Genomic DNA, 19387 nt, shown 5'->3' on the forward strand with positions numbered 1-19387 from the left:
AAATGATATTAGTAAGCAAAAAGGCATTGAAGGCATGATTGAAATTCTGCTGCTTCTACTTAAAGTAACTGCAGCGGTGCTCAATGTCAATGATGAAGGGGTCGAAGGGGATACAGTTGTGGTGGTGGAGTGTAGAAGCGAATGTGAAGTTGGACCGGAGATTAAGGCAACAATAGCTAAAAAACCTTTAATTTATTTAATTGTTAAATGTAAGAGTATTTATCTCTATTTAAGTGAAATCTTGGATATATTTGATTTTTTTTTAATAAAAAGTGACATTTTTGAAATTAAGAGTTAATTTTTTGCTATATTTGATAAATACTCAAAAATGATCATGTACAGTTTTATCATTAAATTATTGGCTTTCTATCTGTTATCCTAACAAAGTAGTATTTCCTGGGCAATGGCAATGAAAAACATAATTGGTTTATATATGCTTACGACGAATGCCTTGAGAATTTTTAATTGTGACAGGAACACGAGTGGTACATCACGTATTTTTATGTAAGTGATGAGAAATTTTATTTTTTAAGTTATTAACTTTTTAATACACATATCTCACAATTTGTATAATGACACGTAATGTACCACTTCGTGTGCCAATCACACTGAAAAATCTCTCATGCCTCTAACAGAATCTTTTGAACGTCGTTTCCATCCATCTCAGAATTCATGTTGCTTGTTCTACAACATGTTGGAGCTCCATTGTTGCACGTTTGAGTAGACCTGAACGTATTTTGTCACAATACAAACAGGTAAAAAAAAAAAAAAAAAAAAGACAACATTTTACATTTTTTTAAAGAGTGGTGCTATTTACACATCATTTTTTTACATCCAACACACTCATCTCAAGTTTTGGTTGAGGGATCGAATGAAAGGACAAAAGTCAAAAGGAGTGTGGTATGTAAAAATAGGTGTATGGATAGGACCACGTACCCTCTCTAGAACTGATAGAGGAAAGTTTGGCTGCAAGTAATTGTGTAGTTGACTTTACAAATTAATTGCTGGACAGGGATAATCAGAAGAGTAATACTAGAGAGACAAAAATTTTAAACTAACATTATTTAGTTTGCAAATTTTATTAAAAATTTAGTCTCCCTAACATTATCCTAATCAGAATTCGTCAGTTCTTTGGCAGATTAGGACTAAATAGCTCATACCATCCACGAGTATGATTCTAGCCCTCTATCAGTCCAAGTGATCCAATTCGTAGTCAAAGGGGTGTGATATTCACACACATTTTTTTTACTTCTCACACATTCTTCTAATTTTAGGCCATCAGATCGAATGAATTGAAGAAAATTAACGGACATAAATTAACAAAGGGTATGTGAAAAGTAAAAAAAAATATGTGGATAACACATCAAAAAAGAGTGTATGGATAGCGCATCCTGTAGTCAAAATGTCAAAGTGGGGAATTGCTTTTGGAATGGGTACCAATTATGCAAACCCATATTTTTGTCTTTCGACGCTATTGCCTTTTGAATTCTCAACCCTCAAATACAATACAATTTGATTTTGATTTCTACTTTGGTATCCTTTAGAAACATGATTATTAAAAGAAAATATTATAAAATTAAAAACGGCACTAAAATAAGTAAACCAGTTTCAATATATATAAAAACTAACCAGATATAGAATAACGCACAACTCATCATAAATAAAACTTTTGATTCAACCACCCAATCGGAAACTCGTATGGATGCATAGCTCTAATTCTAATGCCTCCAATTTGGTTTCATTTTCTTAATTAATTTCTTAGATTTGGTTTCATTTTCTTAATTAATTTCTTAGTTTTACTATTGGTTTCTTCCTTATCAGCTTCACTAGATCGATAAACTAGTGACTAGACCACGGTATCTTTTCTGAATTTAGGTAATGTGAAAAGCTAGATATAGCTTTCCCTTGTTCAACTTAGCAAACTAGGTCTCATGGTATATTATAATCAAAAGCATATCGTCATTACTGCACTACTATTATGCGATATTGTGGATTTATATCGGCTTCAGAAAGCAGTTAGAAGAATAGAATATTAAGAAAAAAGGTAATCCCATGATTAAAGAAAATGTTCTGTTTGTATAATGAAAGCTTAGATTGTTGACAAATCGACTTATAATTTATAAAAGGTTTTTCAGTTAAAATAGTCTCTGAGATTTGCATAACATATCATTTTGACCTTTGAGATTGAAAATCAATAGAAATGGTCACTGAGATTGTCCACCATCCATTATTTTGATCATTCCGTTAGAAACTCCGTTAAGTGTCTCGTAGCTCTTGGCCGAAAGTTTGAGCAATTTTCAAAGTTTCATAACTCAATCATTTCTTAACCAAATTCGATCCATAATATATCAAAATGAAGATAGAAAAATGTAGAACATGATTATACCTATTTGGCTCAAAAATGGCTATCTTGGCGTTGAGTTAGCCACTTTCGAACCGTTTTCCGGCCAAACCATGACGAGTTAGCCACTGAGAAAGGTATCATTCTCTTCTTCTCAATGAGAAGTATGATTTTAGTTTTTGAATCAATTGATTTCGTTGAGTATTGAAGAAGTTATGAACGTTTAAAGTTTACCCAGTTTCGAACGAGTATTCCAGTTTTTCCGCTGACCCATCACTTTTCAGACTATTTTCCGACCATCTTTGACGATCATTGGGCTTCCAAATAAGTATACTCTTGTTCTACACTTTCCCATCTTCATTTTAATATATTATGAGTCGAATTTGATTAAGAAACGATTGAGTTACGAAGCTTGGAAAATTGCCCAAACTTCCGTCTAAGAGCTCCGAAACACTTAACTGAGTTTTTAACAGAATGACCAAAATAATGGATGGTGGACAATCTCAGAGACCATTTCTATTGATTTTCAATCTCAAGAACTAAAGTGACGTGTTATGTAAATCTCATGGATCATTTTAGATATAAAAACCTTTATAAAATGAGATCCCATAGCTGGTTTGTCTTGCTGCCATTCGAATTGGGATCAAATATAATTAAGTTAATTAGGTTCGAACTTCAAATTATTATAAAACAATCTCCAGTATAAATGCATGGAACACATCAATCACAAAACCATCTCAGTTAATTAAGTTAATTAATTAATGATATGAACCAGTGCCCTCGCTGCAGCGAATATATATGAAGCATGGTGATTAGCCAATAGCGATGAAGAGTTTTGAGAGGTCCTCATTAACAAGAGAAGACGCAGTTAGTGGCAGATTTATGATTTGAACTTTGGGATTCAATATTAAATACAAGTTCTTTTAGATAGAAATAAAGTGTGAAGAGCTAAAAAAAAAAAAAAAGAAGGAACTTTAAAGAAAAATCATATTTTTACATTAAAAAATCAATCTTAGTACTATTCACTTTACCTTTTATTTTGTCCTTATCTTTAAAACTCAAAATTTTCAAATCCTTTTTCATTAGTTTTTCAAAAAAAAAAAAAATTTATTTACTGAAGCATTTCGTCAAATGCTTGGTAGGCTTGTTATCATCAGCTAAACCATGTTGTGCATACACGTAATCATCATATGCCAAATGAATCTGATGAGCGATGTAGCGAGAATTTGTCGGGTAGTGTTGGTACAACTTGTCGAGATACAAACATTTAGAAGTCACAAAAAAAATTTGTACCAAACATTCAAAAGATTATCGGAAGGCCTTCATATGTATATTTTTCGGACTTCAGGTGGTCCTGGACCACCTTGGTTCCTACTTTCATCCGCTTGGACGCAGTCCACTCAAATTTTTTTTCTTTTGCAATTAAGATTTAAGGGATGTGATATTCACACACCTATTTTTACTTCTCACACACCTTTCTAATTTTCGGCTATCGGATCGATTGAAATGAAGAAGATCAACGGACATAAATTAACAAGAAGTGTGTGAGAAGTAAAAAAAGATACGTGGATAGCATACCCCAAGATTTAATAGTAGCTAGTAGCGTCATTTGTCTAATAAAATATTCGCAACATGTGTAAAAAGTAATTCATCCAAAGACAACGGGCACCCTACGGCAGCATTCGAAAACAACTATACATTTTAATTAGATTTTTAATTGTGTTTGCATCATCGCATGATCACGCATTCATCAGAGGTAGAGTTGGAAAGTGATAATATGCTCTCAAGTTTTTAAAATTTCTCATGGTAATGCATAATGATTCCTCAATATTTAAATAACCAATGAATTAATTAATTAATTGTGTTAGTAGCTTTCTACTAAATTACTAAGGATTTAATTTCGCTGCTGAAAGAATTAGCAGTTCCTCCTGCTGAGAGCCTATCACGACACGACACGTGTCACTTGGACACGTATCGTGCTGTGATAGGCTCTCAATAGGAGGGGCTGCTGATTCTTCAGCAGCCAAGTCTTGTTCAATTACTAATTGATATCAAATGTAGAAAACTTCAACTTTATTAGGTTGTCCTCGTTTCTTAATGCAGGTTTTACGGATTCCCCTTTCAAAGTATTATAGTTTAATTGGCTTGTTTAGACATTAAAAAATAATTGGGGCTTGAAAATGTTGGTAAAACTACACCAGCAAAGACAACCACTGGAGCACAAAAAGGAGGTTTTATTTGTTTGTTAGTCTTAGTCCGCAGATTATTTTAATTAATCATGCTGCTTTAAATATTAAACTCCTTGAGGTGGGCTCCATGATCCTCAATGAAAAGCTGCCTTACCATTAGAAATTTAGAACGAATGTTGTATGCAAATTACTAGGTAATAAACAAATTAGGGTTCATTAAACAATGACATGTGAATCCATGTGAAGAGGGTCCTTCATGTTTCTGTATACAACTCGATCTGTAAGATACATCCTTTGAGTGTCAAGGAAACATCCTTTTAGCGACAATTTTATATAACTAGTTTGCTGTAAATATAAAAGTTTTATTCATGTATAGCTCCTTTATATCTCTAGTACCATAATAGTTAACATGGATGGAGATGAATATTATGCGTGTGAAGCGTATAATTATGTATCTTTAAGATGTGAAGCACATGTGTCCGTTAGCAGGGGTAGATCAATTTATGAACCCAAGTGGTCTCGGGACTACTTGAAAGTTCGAAAAAAGGCCTGTGAGGATCTTCGAGGACCATTCAACGGTCTGGATAGGTGGTGGAAGAGTTGACCACCATGGTTGTGCAGATGTTATGCAGCAAAGCTTTGAAATAAGAAGAAATATCGAAGTTCAGACGAAGAGGAACACAAAGAAGACCACCAAGGCTCTGTTGTTCTTGGACCTTGGTTCCAAGGAAAAAAGAAGACTTTCCATCTCCATTTTCCACATGACCAACTCTCCATTTATTTTTTTTCTTTTTTAATTGTTGTCCAATCAGGTTTTGCCACTTAATATTTTAATTAATAAAGGGATATGCTATTACTCAATCATTTTTTTTTTTTTTTGAGTTGACCGATAGCGTTAGTAAGTTAGATTAGCCGCCAACGGGGTTCGAACCCACACCGTTATGCAAGGGCACAACACCTTTTCAGCATTGTGGTAAAAGGCCACTTGCTTATTACGCCATCAATACTTACTTTTTGTACCATATATTTGACACCGTTTCTCTTTTAAAATTCACTATAAATTCATACAATATTAGAAAAATATTTCGTAAAGTACCACGAACTTGTAATCACTTGAATTTTCATCTCATACTATCAAATTCACTAAAATACTAAAGCAAAAATTTTGATATTTTTGTATGTTAAATGTTAAATAATAAACCAATCTAAAATAATAAACCCAAATTCTCAATACATGTATAGCTTTTTTATGTGTGAATAGGCACTTAATTTTATGATATATAATAAATTTTCTTAAACTCGCCTAGTCTGCCTAGGCTATTGTCTAGGTCCCATCTAGGCGCATAAGCTTTAAGTCGCAGCTCGTCGCCAAACTAGCGCCTAGTGTACCTTGATTAGGATCGCCTGATGTTAGATTAATCCTAAATCCTTTGAAAAATATTTCGTAAAGTATCACAAACTCATAATCACTTGAATTTTCATCTCAATTCAATAAACCCAAATTCTCAACATAACTATAGTTTTTTATGTGTAGATGGCACTTATTTTTATGATATGTAATACATTTACTTAAATTTGGCTAAACTCTTATCTAGGCCCCGTCTAAGCGCATAGGCATTAGACTCTGGCCCACCGTCCTAGCGTACCTTGTTTAGGACCGCCTGATGTTAAATTCACCAATAGCCATTAGGGTTCAAACGTGAATTAACCTAATAAATACTATGAAAGAAGTTGAGATTTTGAAATGTTCCATGTCTACACATCCCTACATGATTTACATATTGGTCGAGATGGCGCCCGAATTGTTTTGGATATTTTTATTCAATTTGTTTGCAGTGATGACTTTCCCTTTGTTGATTTCGCCAAGGAATTTTCGGCACAAATATATACTGATGAATAGCTAGAGACTAGCTAGAGTGGTAAGCATGGAGATATTTCATTTTATAAAAAAACTTAAGCTAACTAATGAAAATAATAAATCTTATATAGATGCATGCATGGTAATCTGTTCATTTGCTGACCATTGTTCCATTAATTGCGTACACTCATGGCTAATTAGTAGTTTATATATATTAACCTAAGCTTCATACTTGGCTCTTCAGTTAATTAGATATATGTGCATGGAAAAGTTTTTCAAATTCTATAACATATATGTGGTTTAGTTGAACAAAAATTTTAGACAAGCACAGTAGCCAAGATCAGCAATATTGGTCCTATAAATTAAACTAGCTAACAAATTAAATTAATAAGTTAGAGAAACAACATGTGTATTGGTTTCATGGAAAAGTGGACTTAAATCTTCACCTAATAATTAAATATGAATACAGATGAACGTCACTCGTGAGACGAAAGAAAAGTGTGGATATAGCTTCCAAATTTTTTGTATTTTTATGCTTATTATTTGTTAAAATAATTTCTAGTTTAATAATACTTCATAATATTTCCGGTTAATACATTATCAAAAAGAAAGAATACAATAAATTAAACATATCCTTATAAAAAAAATAGATAAATTATATATATACCGATCCCACCACAAGATAAGTATACAATAGAATACAATAAAATGTACAAGTTTAATTGATGACCAAATTAATATACATTATAGTATAAGACTTGTTTCAAAAGATTAGTAGTTTAATTGGAAGAAATTCTCAAATTAGTAAAAAGTATATCAGAAAGATGCAAAGGGCCTATATTTATGTATAAATGTTTGTACATTTAATTTAATTTAACTCTTCCAACAATCTATGATTCATTTCTTTCATGTTTTAGTCATTAACTTACATATATAAATGCTAATGTGTAAAACATCACCTGATTTAAAAGGGAAAATTTCTACAGTACTCGATGTTTTAATAAAATTGAAAGCAAGTACTTGTTTTACTATATATACTACTTATACTAAACAGAAGAATTAGAAGAAGAAGAACGATGATATTGATATCGATATCGATGATGCATAAACAAATGATGGCTAGCAAATCATAGCTATTGAAATATGTATACACAGAATATATAATCCACTGCTCAACGCTTCTCATCTTCTATAATTCATTTCTACCAAGTACAAAGCACAACATAAATTAAGGAAGCTTAAGTACCTTAATGATTTCCAGTTTAATTCCTCCTATAAAGTTAAGTTAATATGAAAGAGTAGTAGTACTACTAGTAAGCACTCACGTCTCATTTTTATTCCGAATTAATTGTCCATAAACCCTAATTTTATTAAGTAATTAACTTTTAAAAAGGAGGCCTACCACCACCTTGACCATGAGCCCAAGATGAATAAGCTGCCTGCTGATCGTGGCTCAACTGTGTCTGCCCTCCTCCATTCGGAAGCAAATTCGGTGGAATATTATAAACCCCTGCCAACGCCGCCGGGTCTCCCATCCCACCACCGCCAATTCCTGGCGGCGACCCCACACCTCCTGCCGCAGTCCCCGAACTAGTACCCCCTCCTGCTTGCTCTTCTTCCTCCTCCAACGGCAACCTCTCATACGTCGCATTTGTAAACGTCGCTGCGATCACCATCACGGGCCCTGAAGCCACAAGGGGTCCCACCACGCTTCCTCCAACAACCTGGCCTTGCCCGCCTGCCAAGTATATGGTCATTCCAGTCGACCCAGGCGGTGCAGGGCCAGGCAAAAACGCCCCAGTCAAGGACAAAATCTCGAACCTCCCGTGAAGCGCCATGACTGCGCCGGGCGCGGACGGCTGCCTGAGCGTGACGTTGGTGACGGTGCCACTCCCACTCATGACACAGACGCCACGCTGCCTTCTCCTGGCGAACTGGGCTACGCTGCTAGCGATGTCGGCCCCGTTGGATATCTCCATGACGTGGCTGCGGAGAGCGTTAGGGCTGTCTCTAGTCACAAAGATTGGGGGTTTGGGCTTGTTTTTGGAGCCAGGCGGACGGCCTCTGGGTCGTCTCGTGGCGACTTCGATGGCTCCTTCCTTGGGGTCGTCGCTGTTGTTATCATCTTCATCCCCGCCGGATCCTCCAAGGCTGCTGGTTCCGGTGTTGTTCATGGAGATTCCCAGATCTGGTTTGATGATGTTTTTCATGGGGGAGCTTCCGGCGGCTGCTACAGCTGAGGTTTCGTTCACTACTCCTCCTCCCGGTAGACCTACATGTCCAGTCCACCACCGGTTCGCCATGATCGATTCAAAAAATGAAAAATAAAAACAAAAAAAAAGGAGGAGGGAAGGATGAAGGTATTATAGTAATATATAAATTTATAAAATAAAGGAAAAGATATAGGCACAAGTAATATAATTAAGCTGGTTGATTATATAAAGAAAGTGTCTGTGTATAAACAGGAAACCTAGATATATATAGACATATATATATATAGACATATATATATATATATATGTATATGTATGTGTGTGTGTGTAGATATATAAGAACAGCTTGAAGAGGTAGGGTAAAGAAATGGGAAAGAAAATTGAGAGGGCCCTAGCTGGCTAAGTAAGGTAACAAGAGAAGTGTAAGAGAAATCTGGTCAGGTGCGACCAAGATATATAAACGATCAAATGGGGAAGAATAAAATTAACAGTTTGGGTTTTTTTTGGGGTTAAATTAACTTGGGTAGGGTTTGGGTTTGTCAAGGTCAAGGGCAATCTAGGGAAGCTAGCCAGCTTTGTGTTCTTTCTTTCCTTCTTTTAGTCTCTCTCTCTCTCTCTCTCTGAGAAATTATAGATGTGATGCGAATTGGAAATAGAAATGAAATTAAATTAATGAAAAGTTGAATGGGGGAAGGTGGTGGTGCGTAGTGTCTGTCTTGGGAATTAGGGTTTTGTTTGGGTGGGGTCGAGTGCACGTGATGAGAAGGTGGGCTGCAAGTCCTCCTCTCCTCCGATTTCTTGTAGCTAAGCTTCATTTGGTGATTTAATTATGTAAGAAACTTGACTGGAAGATCGATTTTCATGACAAGTACCATCATCAATAATGCATAATTACATATAACCCAACCTCTCTATGTATCTTAATTGTCACATTAGCAAGAGCGTCAAAAAGAAATAGTTTTCACACATTTTTGTTTCTCTTCATGAATATTTCTATTTAGAAAAATACTAAGGAGACTATTTTTGGATACCATTTGATGTGATAAGTGATATGTACATACCCCGTCAATTAATAAATTCATCTCATTAGATGTTGATTGTATGCATCACTTGTCACATAAAATGATACACCATTGTGATATAAATATGTGGTTTGTCTAAACAAAGTGTGCAGATAAACAAAAAATGGTTTGTATAAATCATTTCTCGAAATTACGGACTCGCTTGGAACTACTTATTTAAAGCACTTCTGTTAAAAAACATTTCCAATAAAAATGCTTCTATTAGAAGAATACTAAAATATTTAATAAAAAGAAGCGCTTCCTAAAAAGTGTACTTCAAACTTCTCATTCCAAATATAATCAAAGCACTTTTGATGATCTAAAAGTGTTTCTAGTTACTTCAAAAACACTTACAAACAAACCCTAAATCATTTAAATATTTTATTTTCAAGTACATATTCCCTCATTTGGATCGTATATAATATCATGTATATGCTCATTCATAATTCAAAGATATAATTTGGGATTTTGTTTTTGCTAATATTTTTACTCCAAATTGATGAGTGAGCTACACTGATCTCTTATACATGAATATCATGTGAATAAGAGGAACTACGCACGTACATACACTAAATTTGGGAATGCAGTACCACTGCTTTTAGCTTAACTTGTTCCTTTCCTATGCATTCTAATTAGCATTTCCCAGTTTTCAGCATTTTATTCTAATATTATATATGAAAAACATAAAATTATGTTTATATGCTGGTAATTTAACATAAAAGCCACTATCTGATTACATATTATATTAATTACTATATGTTAAATCTCCAGCACTACTCTATCTCTCTTGGTAGAGCTGAGTCCATCAAAAAAGGGACAAGGGAAGGGAAGGGGAGGAGAACGCCCCCCGGGTGGGGGGGTGAAATAAAATTTGACTAGGAATACCCAATTCGTGAAAGCGGGGAGATAACATCTTTGTTGGTAAAAGACGTCTTAAGAAACCTGGCTATATATCTTCATGTTTCAACCTATGGCCACTCCACATCTTTGCATGGATGTTCCTTTTATTTTTCTTAAATTTTGAAACATACAATTCGTAATCTCTATTATTACATTCCAATTTTCAGCTTTAAAAAAAAAAAAAAATATTTGGGTTTAAAACTTTAGGATTGGGAACAAAAAAAAAATCGAATCGGATAAGAACTTTCAATTAAACTTGCACTATGGCCCTTACCTATTGAAAATGAATCAATTTGGAATAATGGAGAATTTTATTCTTTTTTAAAGAAGCTGCAGATTCTCATCAACAAAAGCCAAACGGCAAAGAAGAAGATTTCTCCTCTAGAAAGACTAGAATCATATCTGATATAACTAGAGAAGGATCCCCAATTCAATCACAATTCTCAACAACCTAATGAGCAATCCTGGCAAGACGATGGGCCACTCCATCAACTTGGCGGCGATTAACGTGGGAAGGTGCAACTCCAATGATCGATTTAAGCAAGGCCTTAGCATCTTCTACAACTGGACCAACCATTGTCGAATTGAGAGAACGCTCCAGCAGCACCAAAGTGATATGGAGATAATCATGAAGACAAATCTCTCTTTATCATTGTCACATCAACCTAAGTTCTTAGAATGTTTGTCAGGTGGTTAGGTGATTTGTTAGTTAGTTAATTAGTTACTCTATGCTTAAGTGAACTTGTATGGTTCAGTATATAAGGTGCTTTAACTTACAAATGTAATTAGTCAATCATCTTGTTAGAAATACAGAAATACAGAACTCTATTTTCTCTTTGAAGTTTCTCTCTAATTCTTCATCTTACTCAATTCTTCATTCTCCTTTGATTGTTTCACAATGTGGTTAACAAATCATTCTTAAAGATGAAATTTTGAAAACCCCTTCCGCCGTTGAAGCTAACCCCGCACGAACCTATTGAGAGTTGTCCCACATCGGTGAGGGACTAGATTTGCTATGTGCTTATATGATCTTGGGCTACTCCCCATATTGCCAATTGGTTTTATGGTGGAACCTCAATTTCATCATGGTATCAGAGCAGGTTGTCCTCGTGTGAAGCTAAACGGCCACACGCGCGCCACGTCACCAAGTTGTTGTCCACTTGTAGGCTTGAAAATTGGCCACACGGGGGCGTGTTGAGAGTTGTTCCACATCGATGAGGGACAAGGTTTGCTGTGTGCTTACATGATCTTGGACTACTCCTCATATTACCAATCGGTAGCTTCAGCCTGCAAAGGGGAGAAAACATTGGCCAACTTTCTAAACGAACGCAACAACAAAGACGCCCTCAGAGTCTCTGACCACTATTCCTACACCCCAAAACTTTAAGGATTCATTCCAGGCTCCATCAATAGACGACCGCTTCGAGGACGGGACCATTTGGGACCGCTTCGAGGACGGGACCATTTGGGATGAATACTAGAGTTAACTAGAAGGCAGATTATCTGCCTTCTATTTGGGTGTCTTTTTTATTTTATTTTTTTTTGTGCGGTCACGGTTAAGTTTACACTTGATTGAGTTAACTTTTGCATATATCACAATTATCTTCCATTACATTATAGTAAATTTAATATCAAGTGAAAAACCAAAAATAAAAAAGGTCATTAGTACTAGGTTTTTTATTTTACCCATTCAATTGTAATGAACGAATTTTCATCGTAGAAATGTTATAATGATCAGACTTGTTCATTTTATTAATCATTAAAATCTACTTTGAAAAAAAAATCAATTAAATTATAAAATTGTTTTCCAAATCAATTAAATTATAAATTTTGAGTTTTAACGATAATGACAAAATAAAAGGTAAAAATGAATAATAACATAATTGACTTTTTAGTATAAAAATGTAATTTTTCGTTAAAGTTCCCTTTAAAGAACATGAAGGGTTGGATTTGGTTGCGTGTTTTCTTTTTTTAGATAAAATAACACCGGCCCAAGATGTATTCACATTTATAATGGGCTTGGATCAAAGCCCAAGTTCAGCTTACGCTCTGTTTGGACAAGCTCCGAAACTGTTCGTGATAGAGAGACAAGGCTGACGACCTGTTTGAAGGCCTTCCTCTGCCGTCTGCAAATCTTCCTCCTCCTTCTTCTGAACTTCAACTCCGGCAACCGCCGCCTGAACCACAAAAACCACCAAAACCTCGAAAGACCGCTTCTTTTAGCTGCGATTCTTCGTCTTCTTCTTCCCCTGCTCCTCCTCCTCCTCCTGCAGCTCCCCCAAAACCAATTCTCAAATCCGCCCTCAAGCGGCCGAAGCCCACCGAATCGATCCCAGAAGGTAATTTCTTTGTCTTTTTTAATATATGGCTACAAAACCCGTTACTTTACCTTTAAATTCTATATTTCCAAAAGCTGCAAATAGTGCCTGATTAGGGTTTTAGCTTTTCTTTCCTTTTCGCTATCGAAAACCCATGGAAGGAAAATTGAACTCATTTATCCATCTGGGTTGCATTTGTTTTAGTTATTGTAATTTGCATCCCTGAATAATGTACAGAGGTTATGCTCTTTGAAAATATTAGTCTTTTGATATAATTTTGGGAATGTAGCTTCTCTTACAGGAAATGCGGTTTCTTAGTGTTCGAAATCTATCTAGAAATCGGAGTGTTGACAGTTTCGTAGTGTTCAAATTCTAGCTGGAAATCGGAGTGTTGACAATTTAATAAAGTTTGATTTTTGTTTATTTCTTCATTGATGCAACTTCTGTGAAACACCAATGTTTTGAAATAATTTTGGGAATGCAGCTTTTCGTGCGGTTTCTTAGTGTTCGAAATCTATATAGAAATCCTGTGTTGACGGTTTTGTAATGTTCGAATTCTAGCTGGAAATTGGAGTGTTGACGATTTAATAAAGTGTGATTCTTGTTTATTTCTTCATTGATGCAACTTCTGTGAATTACCAATGTTTTGAAATGAGCTAATATGTTGGAACTGGTTTTTAGAAACTGTGCCGGAAAAGAAAAAGTTGATGTTTAGAACCACGACGGATGCCTCAGAGCAACAGGTGAAAGAGGCTACGCAGAAGATAGCATCACATATAATGACTCCTGCAAAATTTAGTAAGGCTTCAAAGCTTGCCATCCAGCTGATTCAGGCGGGAAGTGTCAAGGCTGAGACCAGTGATTACTTTTTTTCGATACTGGAAGCCGCAATGGCATCTCCTGCTGCTTGTACGGATCCTTCCTTGCGAGCTGATTACCATGCACTGTTTTCAGCAGCACAAGATGCCTCTGAGGTAAGACCGTAATCTATAAGTCTACAGATGGTACATGATAATGTTAATACTGGTTATATACTCAACTTAATAGCTTAAATTTTGTATTTTAGTGTCTCAGTAAAAAGCAGAAGAATCAGTTAACTACGTGTACAATCAGGGCGGTGATGGCAAATGAGTTGTTCACCGACGACAGCTTCCTGGTAAGGACTTCTCCTATGCCATAGTTTGTGATTTTGTTTTTTGAATCATATAACAAACCATATATTTCATGTAATATAATGAATTTCGGCGTGGAACTACTATTTGTTTTTATGATTCACTATGCCTGACTTGCCTTTTTTTCCGTCCTTCATTTTCTTCCTCTTTTTCTTGTCATGCATTTGTTATGTGACCGTTTACAAAGTTCTCAAAAGCAGCTGGACGATTAAGGGAAGCCATATCTAATCTGCCTGTTGCAACCGAGGATGTTGACAGATAGGAAGCGGCTGTGCTGGAAGATGAAACAAATTTAGCAAATGAAGATGATCTGACAAAGCAGGACGTGACTTCAGCTGCACCAGCGGAAATAATGATGAGGAGTCTGATCCGTTTGGGCTTGATGCATTTACAACTCCTGCCTCTACGAAGAAAGATGATAAAACAAAGGGAAAAAAAAGATAACAAGATCACGAAGGAGGAGGAAGAGACCAAGAGATTCCTCAGGTCAAAAAGAGAAGCCTTGGTTCTTTGTTTAGAGATAGCTGCTCGGCGTTATAAAACCCCATGGTAGGTTCTGGAAAACTTATGCGATGTGCTTTTCTTAGTATCCAACCTATTATCACCTGAAGAGCTAGAATTTCTTATGTTATATTGTGCTTTTACTTTGCAGGTGCCAAACCGTCATAGACATATCAGCCAAGCGCGCTTTTGATAACGTAGCAAGGTTCACATGGAAACAAAGGAGGGCCATTGAGAAACTTCGGGCTTCCATACGGGAACAGCATAATCGTACAAAACAATGGAAATCGGTCACTGGGAAACTCGATGCCAATGCTTTCGAGTGGCTGCAGCAGAAGTATGCTACTGAGAAGATCAGTATTCGACATTCAGTTGGAAATAGTGGGATCGTAAAACCGAAATGTGGCTTGGATGACAACATATTATCGGTATGGATGTTGATCATTCTTTAGAAGGAAAAGCGTGTAAAATTTGTAGTTGTTGATCTAGAATACTGTAATTGTTGATCTGAATGAATTAATTACATTTAGAATTAATGTTAAATAGTCATCGTTTGCTACCAATAACATCGATTGTTCAAAAAAAAAAAAAAAAAAAAAACTCATGAAATAGTACCACCTCATGGCCGTATGTCACACGAACAATGACATTTCTCAAGCTGAGTAGTTGTTGTGTTGTCTGAAATTATGGTCAAATCTCGTGCTACCCCATCAGTTACAAATTACAGTGGAAAGAGATCCTTCCGGATCTTTCCCTTCAAAGTCTAGGAATCAAGTGATATGGACCTTTAAAATTTGATATAACGGCTAAAAACAGATAAATTAGTGAAAACTTTTAAAAGCTATAATAATTTTTTTACCATTGGATCAAATTTTAAAAGCCCGGATCACTTGGTCCCTAGGCTTTGGACAGAAAGATCTGGAGAGGATCCCTTTCCAATTACAATGACCCATTTTGCTTCCTTGACCAATTTGCATTTTGCCCCCTCCTTATAAATTTCACTAAAATTTTGTAAAACATGATGACGTAGTAGAAATTTCATTACAAACTAAACGTGTTAGTAGCAAAGTGAGACACACAATATCAATCACATAACAAGATGAGTCATCACATATTTCGAAGTGCAATGTGAAATTTGAGAACTGAATACAATACAAATATGTACTTAATATAGTCACTAATCATTATATGATTGTAGAAATAATAATTTATTTAAATACATGTAAATATTATAGTGAAATTTGACCATAATTTCCGAGGTACAAAAACAATTAAGCCTAAAAAAAAAATAGAAAGGGGGCAAATGGAAGAATACCGCATAAAACAAGGACGGCCTTGCAAAATAAATCACCATTTCATCGAAAAATCCCTAAACCCTCATCCTCCTGCGCCTCTATATAAACACCCCTAAAACCCTGGCCTCTCATCGCATCCTCTCCAGAGTTCATCTCCGATACAAATTTCATCTGCTGGTAACGTTCTCTCTCTCTCCCAAGTGTTTCTGTATTTCAAATTTGCTAGCTTTTTTTGTTCAATCTGTGATGCTATTAGATCCCAATTCCAAAGAATTTATATTTCTAAAGAAAAAAAGCAAACAATAAATCGAGGAAAAGCATATATCGAAGGCTTATGGGCGATAGATATGAACAGCCCATGCGCTCAATAATTGTGCGAAATCATAAATCTTTCTTCTTTTTTTATTATATCCTCTCGACATTGCCCGAGGATTTCGAAGAATGATGACATTGTGTTAATATTAATTTCTTTGTGCTGTTTGGTGGGGTTTGTTGATTTTATTTGTTTCTTGATTTGTTTACTGGGTTTTTGTAAAGTGTTGGAATTTTGAAAGAAGTTGCCCGATTGCGTTGTCAGATCACGAAAATTGTGTCAAAAGTATCGTCTTTGTGAATTAATTGCTGTGTTAATTGATTTGATCTGTGTGTTTGGTCTAATGTGGTTGTGATTGGTTTCGGCAGATTGGAAGTTGTAGAGAAAATGTCGAACCCGAAAGTTTTCTTTGACATATTGATCGGAAGGATGAAGGCGGGTCGAGTTGTAATGGAGTTATTTGCTGACAAAACCCCGAAAACTGCTGAAAATTTCCGCGCTCTTTGCACTGGAGATAAAGGGATTGGATTATCAGGGAAGCCACTGCACTTTAAGGGCTCCACATTTCATCGCATTATCCCGAACTTCATGTGCCAGGGTGGAGATTTTACAAGAGGCAATGGGATCGGAGGAGAGTCAATTTATGGGGCAAAATTTGAAGATGAGAACTTCAACTTGAAGCATACCGGCCCTGGAATTTTGTCGATGGCGAATGCTGGACCTAATACCAATGGTTCGCAGTTCTTCATTTGCACTGCAAGAACCCCATGGCTTGACGGAAAGCACGTTGTGTTTGGAAAAGTTGTTGATGGATACAGTGTTGTTGAGAAAATGGAGAAGGTGGGTTCGGAGAGCGGGACTACTTCTGAACCTGTTGTGATTGAAGACTGCGGCCAGGTAAAAGATGAGTGTTGATGTTTGAATAGTTGGGTGAAGTTTCAAGTAACGTCTTAGCTTAGGGTTGCTGGTAGCGTTAGTTAGTTTCAAGTTTCCAGCAAAAATTGTGTTTTGCTTGAAGAAATTTGGACGCCTACTGAGTATGTAATGCAAATGATACTTGAATCGATATATATTTTTGTTAAGTTTGGTTCCTCTACGTCGAAATTCATTCTCTAAACATGCTAAACAAGCCTCGCGGAGGCATTTTGTTCGAATGAAACCAAACTCGAAGCATTAGGTTGAATCGGGGAGTTAGGCCTCCAAAACGTGCTAAACAAGTCTCGAGGAAGCATTAGATCGACCGTAGATTGTGTGAACTGCACGTTTTCGTTTCGAACTTTTAGTGGGTTCATCACATGGCAGTTTGTTCCCAGGAGATTACTGTTCTGTTTTGTTACTGAAACCGAAAGAGTTAACCACGATACACATTGCGAAAGATAACACATCTAGTTAAGTCGAAAGTCGTTTCAAATATTCTGAACGTATAAGATAATCATACAAAAACAGTTCAAAACCTACTAAGACAAAATAACTGGGAAAATTATGACGACGAGTCTGGTTAAACAACATTACCAAAAATCGTTGTTACAGAAGAGTGATTCAGAAGGACCATCTCTTACTCTTACACTTCCTACTCCCAATCCTCTTCGCTCAATTGATCGTCTGTCTCGTGTCTTGGCGGCCTCACGATCAACACCACAGTCCCTAAACACTCCTCCACACCAGCTGCCGTCAATGCCGATCCCCTTACAACCTTAAACCCCAAACCCTCACCATCCACCGCCGCCAAATAAAACCCGTCATCAGCTTCCACCTCTCTCTTGCTCCTATCAGCCACCACCAGTATAGGCTCTTCCTGATACCACCTATTCACCTTCCCAGGCAAAACCCTCGCGTCACTAAACGACACCACCACTCCGCCCTTCCCTAAACTTACCACTGGCTCCCAACCGGGCAACACCACCCACCTCTTCCACCCCTTCTCTGCCACCATAACCCCAAGCTCCCCCTCACCCGTACACTCCCACGGCGCCTCCATAACCTCCTTATCCTTTTCCTCCGCCCTACAAACCGGCAAGATCACAACTTTAGTTGACTCTGCCACCTCCCCAAACTTCAATCTCACAACCGGAACCCGAACCCCAACTGCAACGTCCTCCTCCCCCTCTTTATCTTCACTCTCCCCCTCCAACTCTTTCAAAATTACTTTTTTGGCCTTATCAGTCTGTGCAACCTTCAATGCCTGCTCTAAAGCAGCAGTTCTAGGTTCAGATGGATTCTTGTGCTCCCTCCCCTGCCTCAAATACATAAACCCTAAACAATCACCAGCGCTGGCATAGTCAAAGCTCTCCCAACCCTTTTCGGTCCGCCGACGAGGGAAGTCTTTCATCGAACGGGCCAAATCCTGAGCGCCTTCGGCATCAAGCTTGTTCTCAATTATGAAACGGGCAGCAGCAGCTCGCTGCTGGACGCTCAGGAGCCGGATTTCGTACAACAATTCGGAGCCCCCCAAGTCGAATTCGGAAACAATTTCTGGGTCGGTGTTGGATTGAACTAAAGAGTCCCTCACCTGCGCCGCCACCACCAGGCGGTTCTGCTCGACGCTGGAAATGCCGGTGATTTCTTCGATGGTGGGGGGAGTAAAGCCTTCTTGGGTTAGGGAGGGGATTAGTGGGGCGTATTCGAACCAGAGGCCGAGGCGGTTGGCGAGGATCTCGAGGCGGCCATTGGCATCGAGGGAGCGGAATTTGGAGGGGATTGGAGATGGGGGCGGCCGGAATGGCTGGTAGACTTGTTTCTGTTGTTGTTGGGAGCTGGAGGAGGGAGTGATGGTGGCGGAAATGGGTTTTGGGGAGGAGGGTTTGGGGCGGGGGAGGGGTGATGGGTGGGGATTGAGTAAGGAGGTGGAGGATAAGAAGGTGGTAGTGGAGGTGGTGGTGTGGTTGAAAGATGGGAAGGTTTTGAGAGAGTTTACTGTTACAGAAAGCATGGTGGTGGTGGCGGCGGTGGTGGGTTTTTGGAAATTTGCAAAATTTGGAGGGAGGGAGGAGGTTTGCCCCTTATCTCATCAGTGATATACTTCTGGATGAGAGAGAGAGAGTTCAGTTTCAGTTTCAGTTATGCAGCTGAGGTAGTTGGTAAATTCAGTTGAAGTTTTGTTGGGCTGAGCCATTTAGTAATTAATAGTTGGTTATGTTTGCCATGGACCATCCTCATAGGCCTAACTTAACCCATGCCCACTCTAGACACAAGCTAAACCAGGTCCTCATTCAAAAACTAGGGTCCT

The 19387-nt window shown here is 37.3% G+C and overlaps 3 protein-coding genes and 1 pseudogene across 3 annotated transcripts; 2 read left to right on the plus strand and 2 right to left on the minus strand.

The window, feature by feature from the left end:
• Window positions 1-7773: 7773 nt before the first annotated feature.
• Window positions 7774-8691, minus strand: LOC137721702 (AT-hook motif nuclear-localized protein 20-like). Its single transcript, XM_068460727.1, has one exon. It carries the CDS (start codon window positions 8689-8691, stop codon window positions 7774-7776), a length of 918 nt encoding a protein of 305 aa, XP_068316828.1.
• Window positions 8692-11776: 3085 nt separating this feature from the next.
• Window positions 11777-15096, plus strand: LOC137722213 (uncharacterized; annotated as a pseudogene).
• Window positions 15097-15891: 795 nt separating this feature from the next.
• On the plus strand, window positions 15892-17243 carry LOC137722565 (peptidyl-prolyl cis-trans isomerase CYP19-3-like). The gene is made up of 2 exons (XM_068461597.1): window positions 15892-16025; window positions 16530-17243. The coding sequence occupies exon 2, from the start codon at window positions 16549-16551 to the stop codon at window positions 17074-17076; it is 528 nt and encodes a 175-aa protein (XP_068317698.1). The 5' UTR covers window positions 15892-16025; window positions 16530-16548; the 3' UTR covers window positions 17077-17243.
• Window positions 17244-17550: 307 nt separating this feature from the next.
• On the minus strand, window positions 17551-19219 carry LOC137722564 (rubisco accumulation factor 1.2, chloroplastic-like). Its single transcript, XM_068461596.1, has one exon. It carries the CDS (start codon window positions 19088-19090, stop codon window positions 17732-17734), a length of 1359 nt encoding a protein of 452 aa, XP_068317697.1. The 5' UTR covers window positions 19091-19219; the 3' UTR covers window positions 17551-17731.
• Between the last annotated feature and the right edge of the window lie 168 nt (window positions 19220-19387).

Source organism: Pyrus communis, chromosome 17, assembly GCF_963583255.1.
Source record: "Pyrus communis chromosome 17, drPyrComm1.1, whole genome shotgun sequence".
NCBI classification, from domain to species: domain Eukaryota; kingdom Viridiplantae; phylum Streptophyta; class Magnoliopsida; order Rosales; family Rosaceae; genus Pyrus; species Pyrus communis.

What these genes read in the sequence shown, in the direction of transcription:
- LOC137721702 (XM_068460727.1), bottom strand. Translation starts at nt 8,691, where the DNA reads ATGGCGAACCGGTGGTGGACTGGACATGTAGGTCTACCGGGAGGAGGA.
- LOC137722565 (XM_068461597.1), top strand. Translation starts at nt 16,549, where the DNA reads ATGTCGAACCCGAAAGTTTTCTTTGACATATTGATCGGAAGGATGAAG.
- LOC137722564 (XM_068461596.1), bottom strand. Translation starts at nt 19,090, where the DNA reads ATGCTTTCTGTAACAGTAAACTCTCTCAAAACCTTCCCATCTTTCAAC.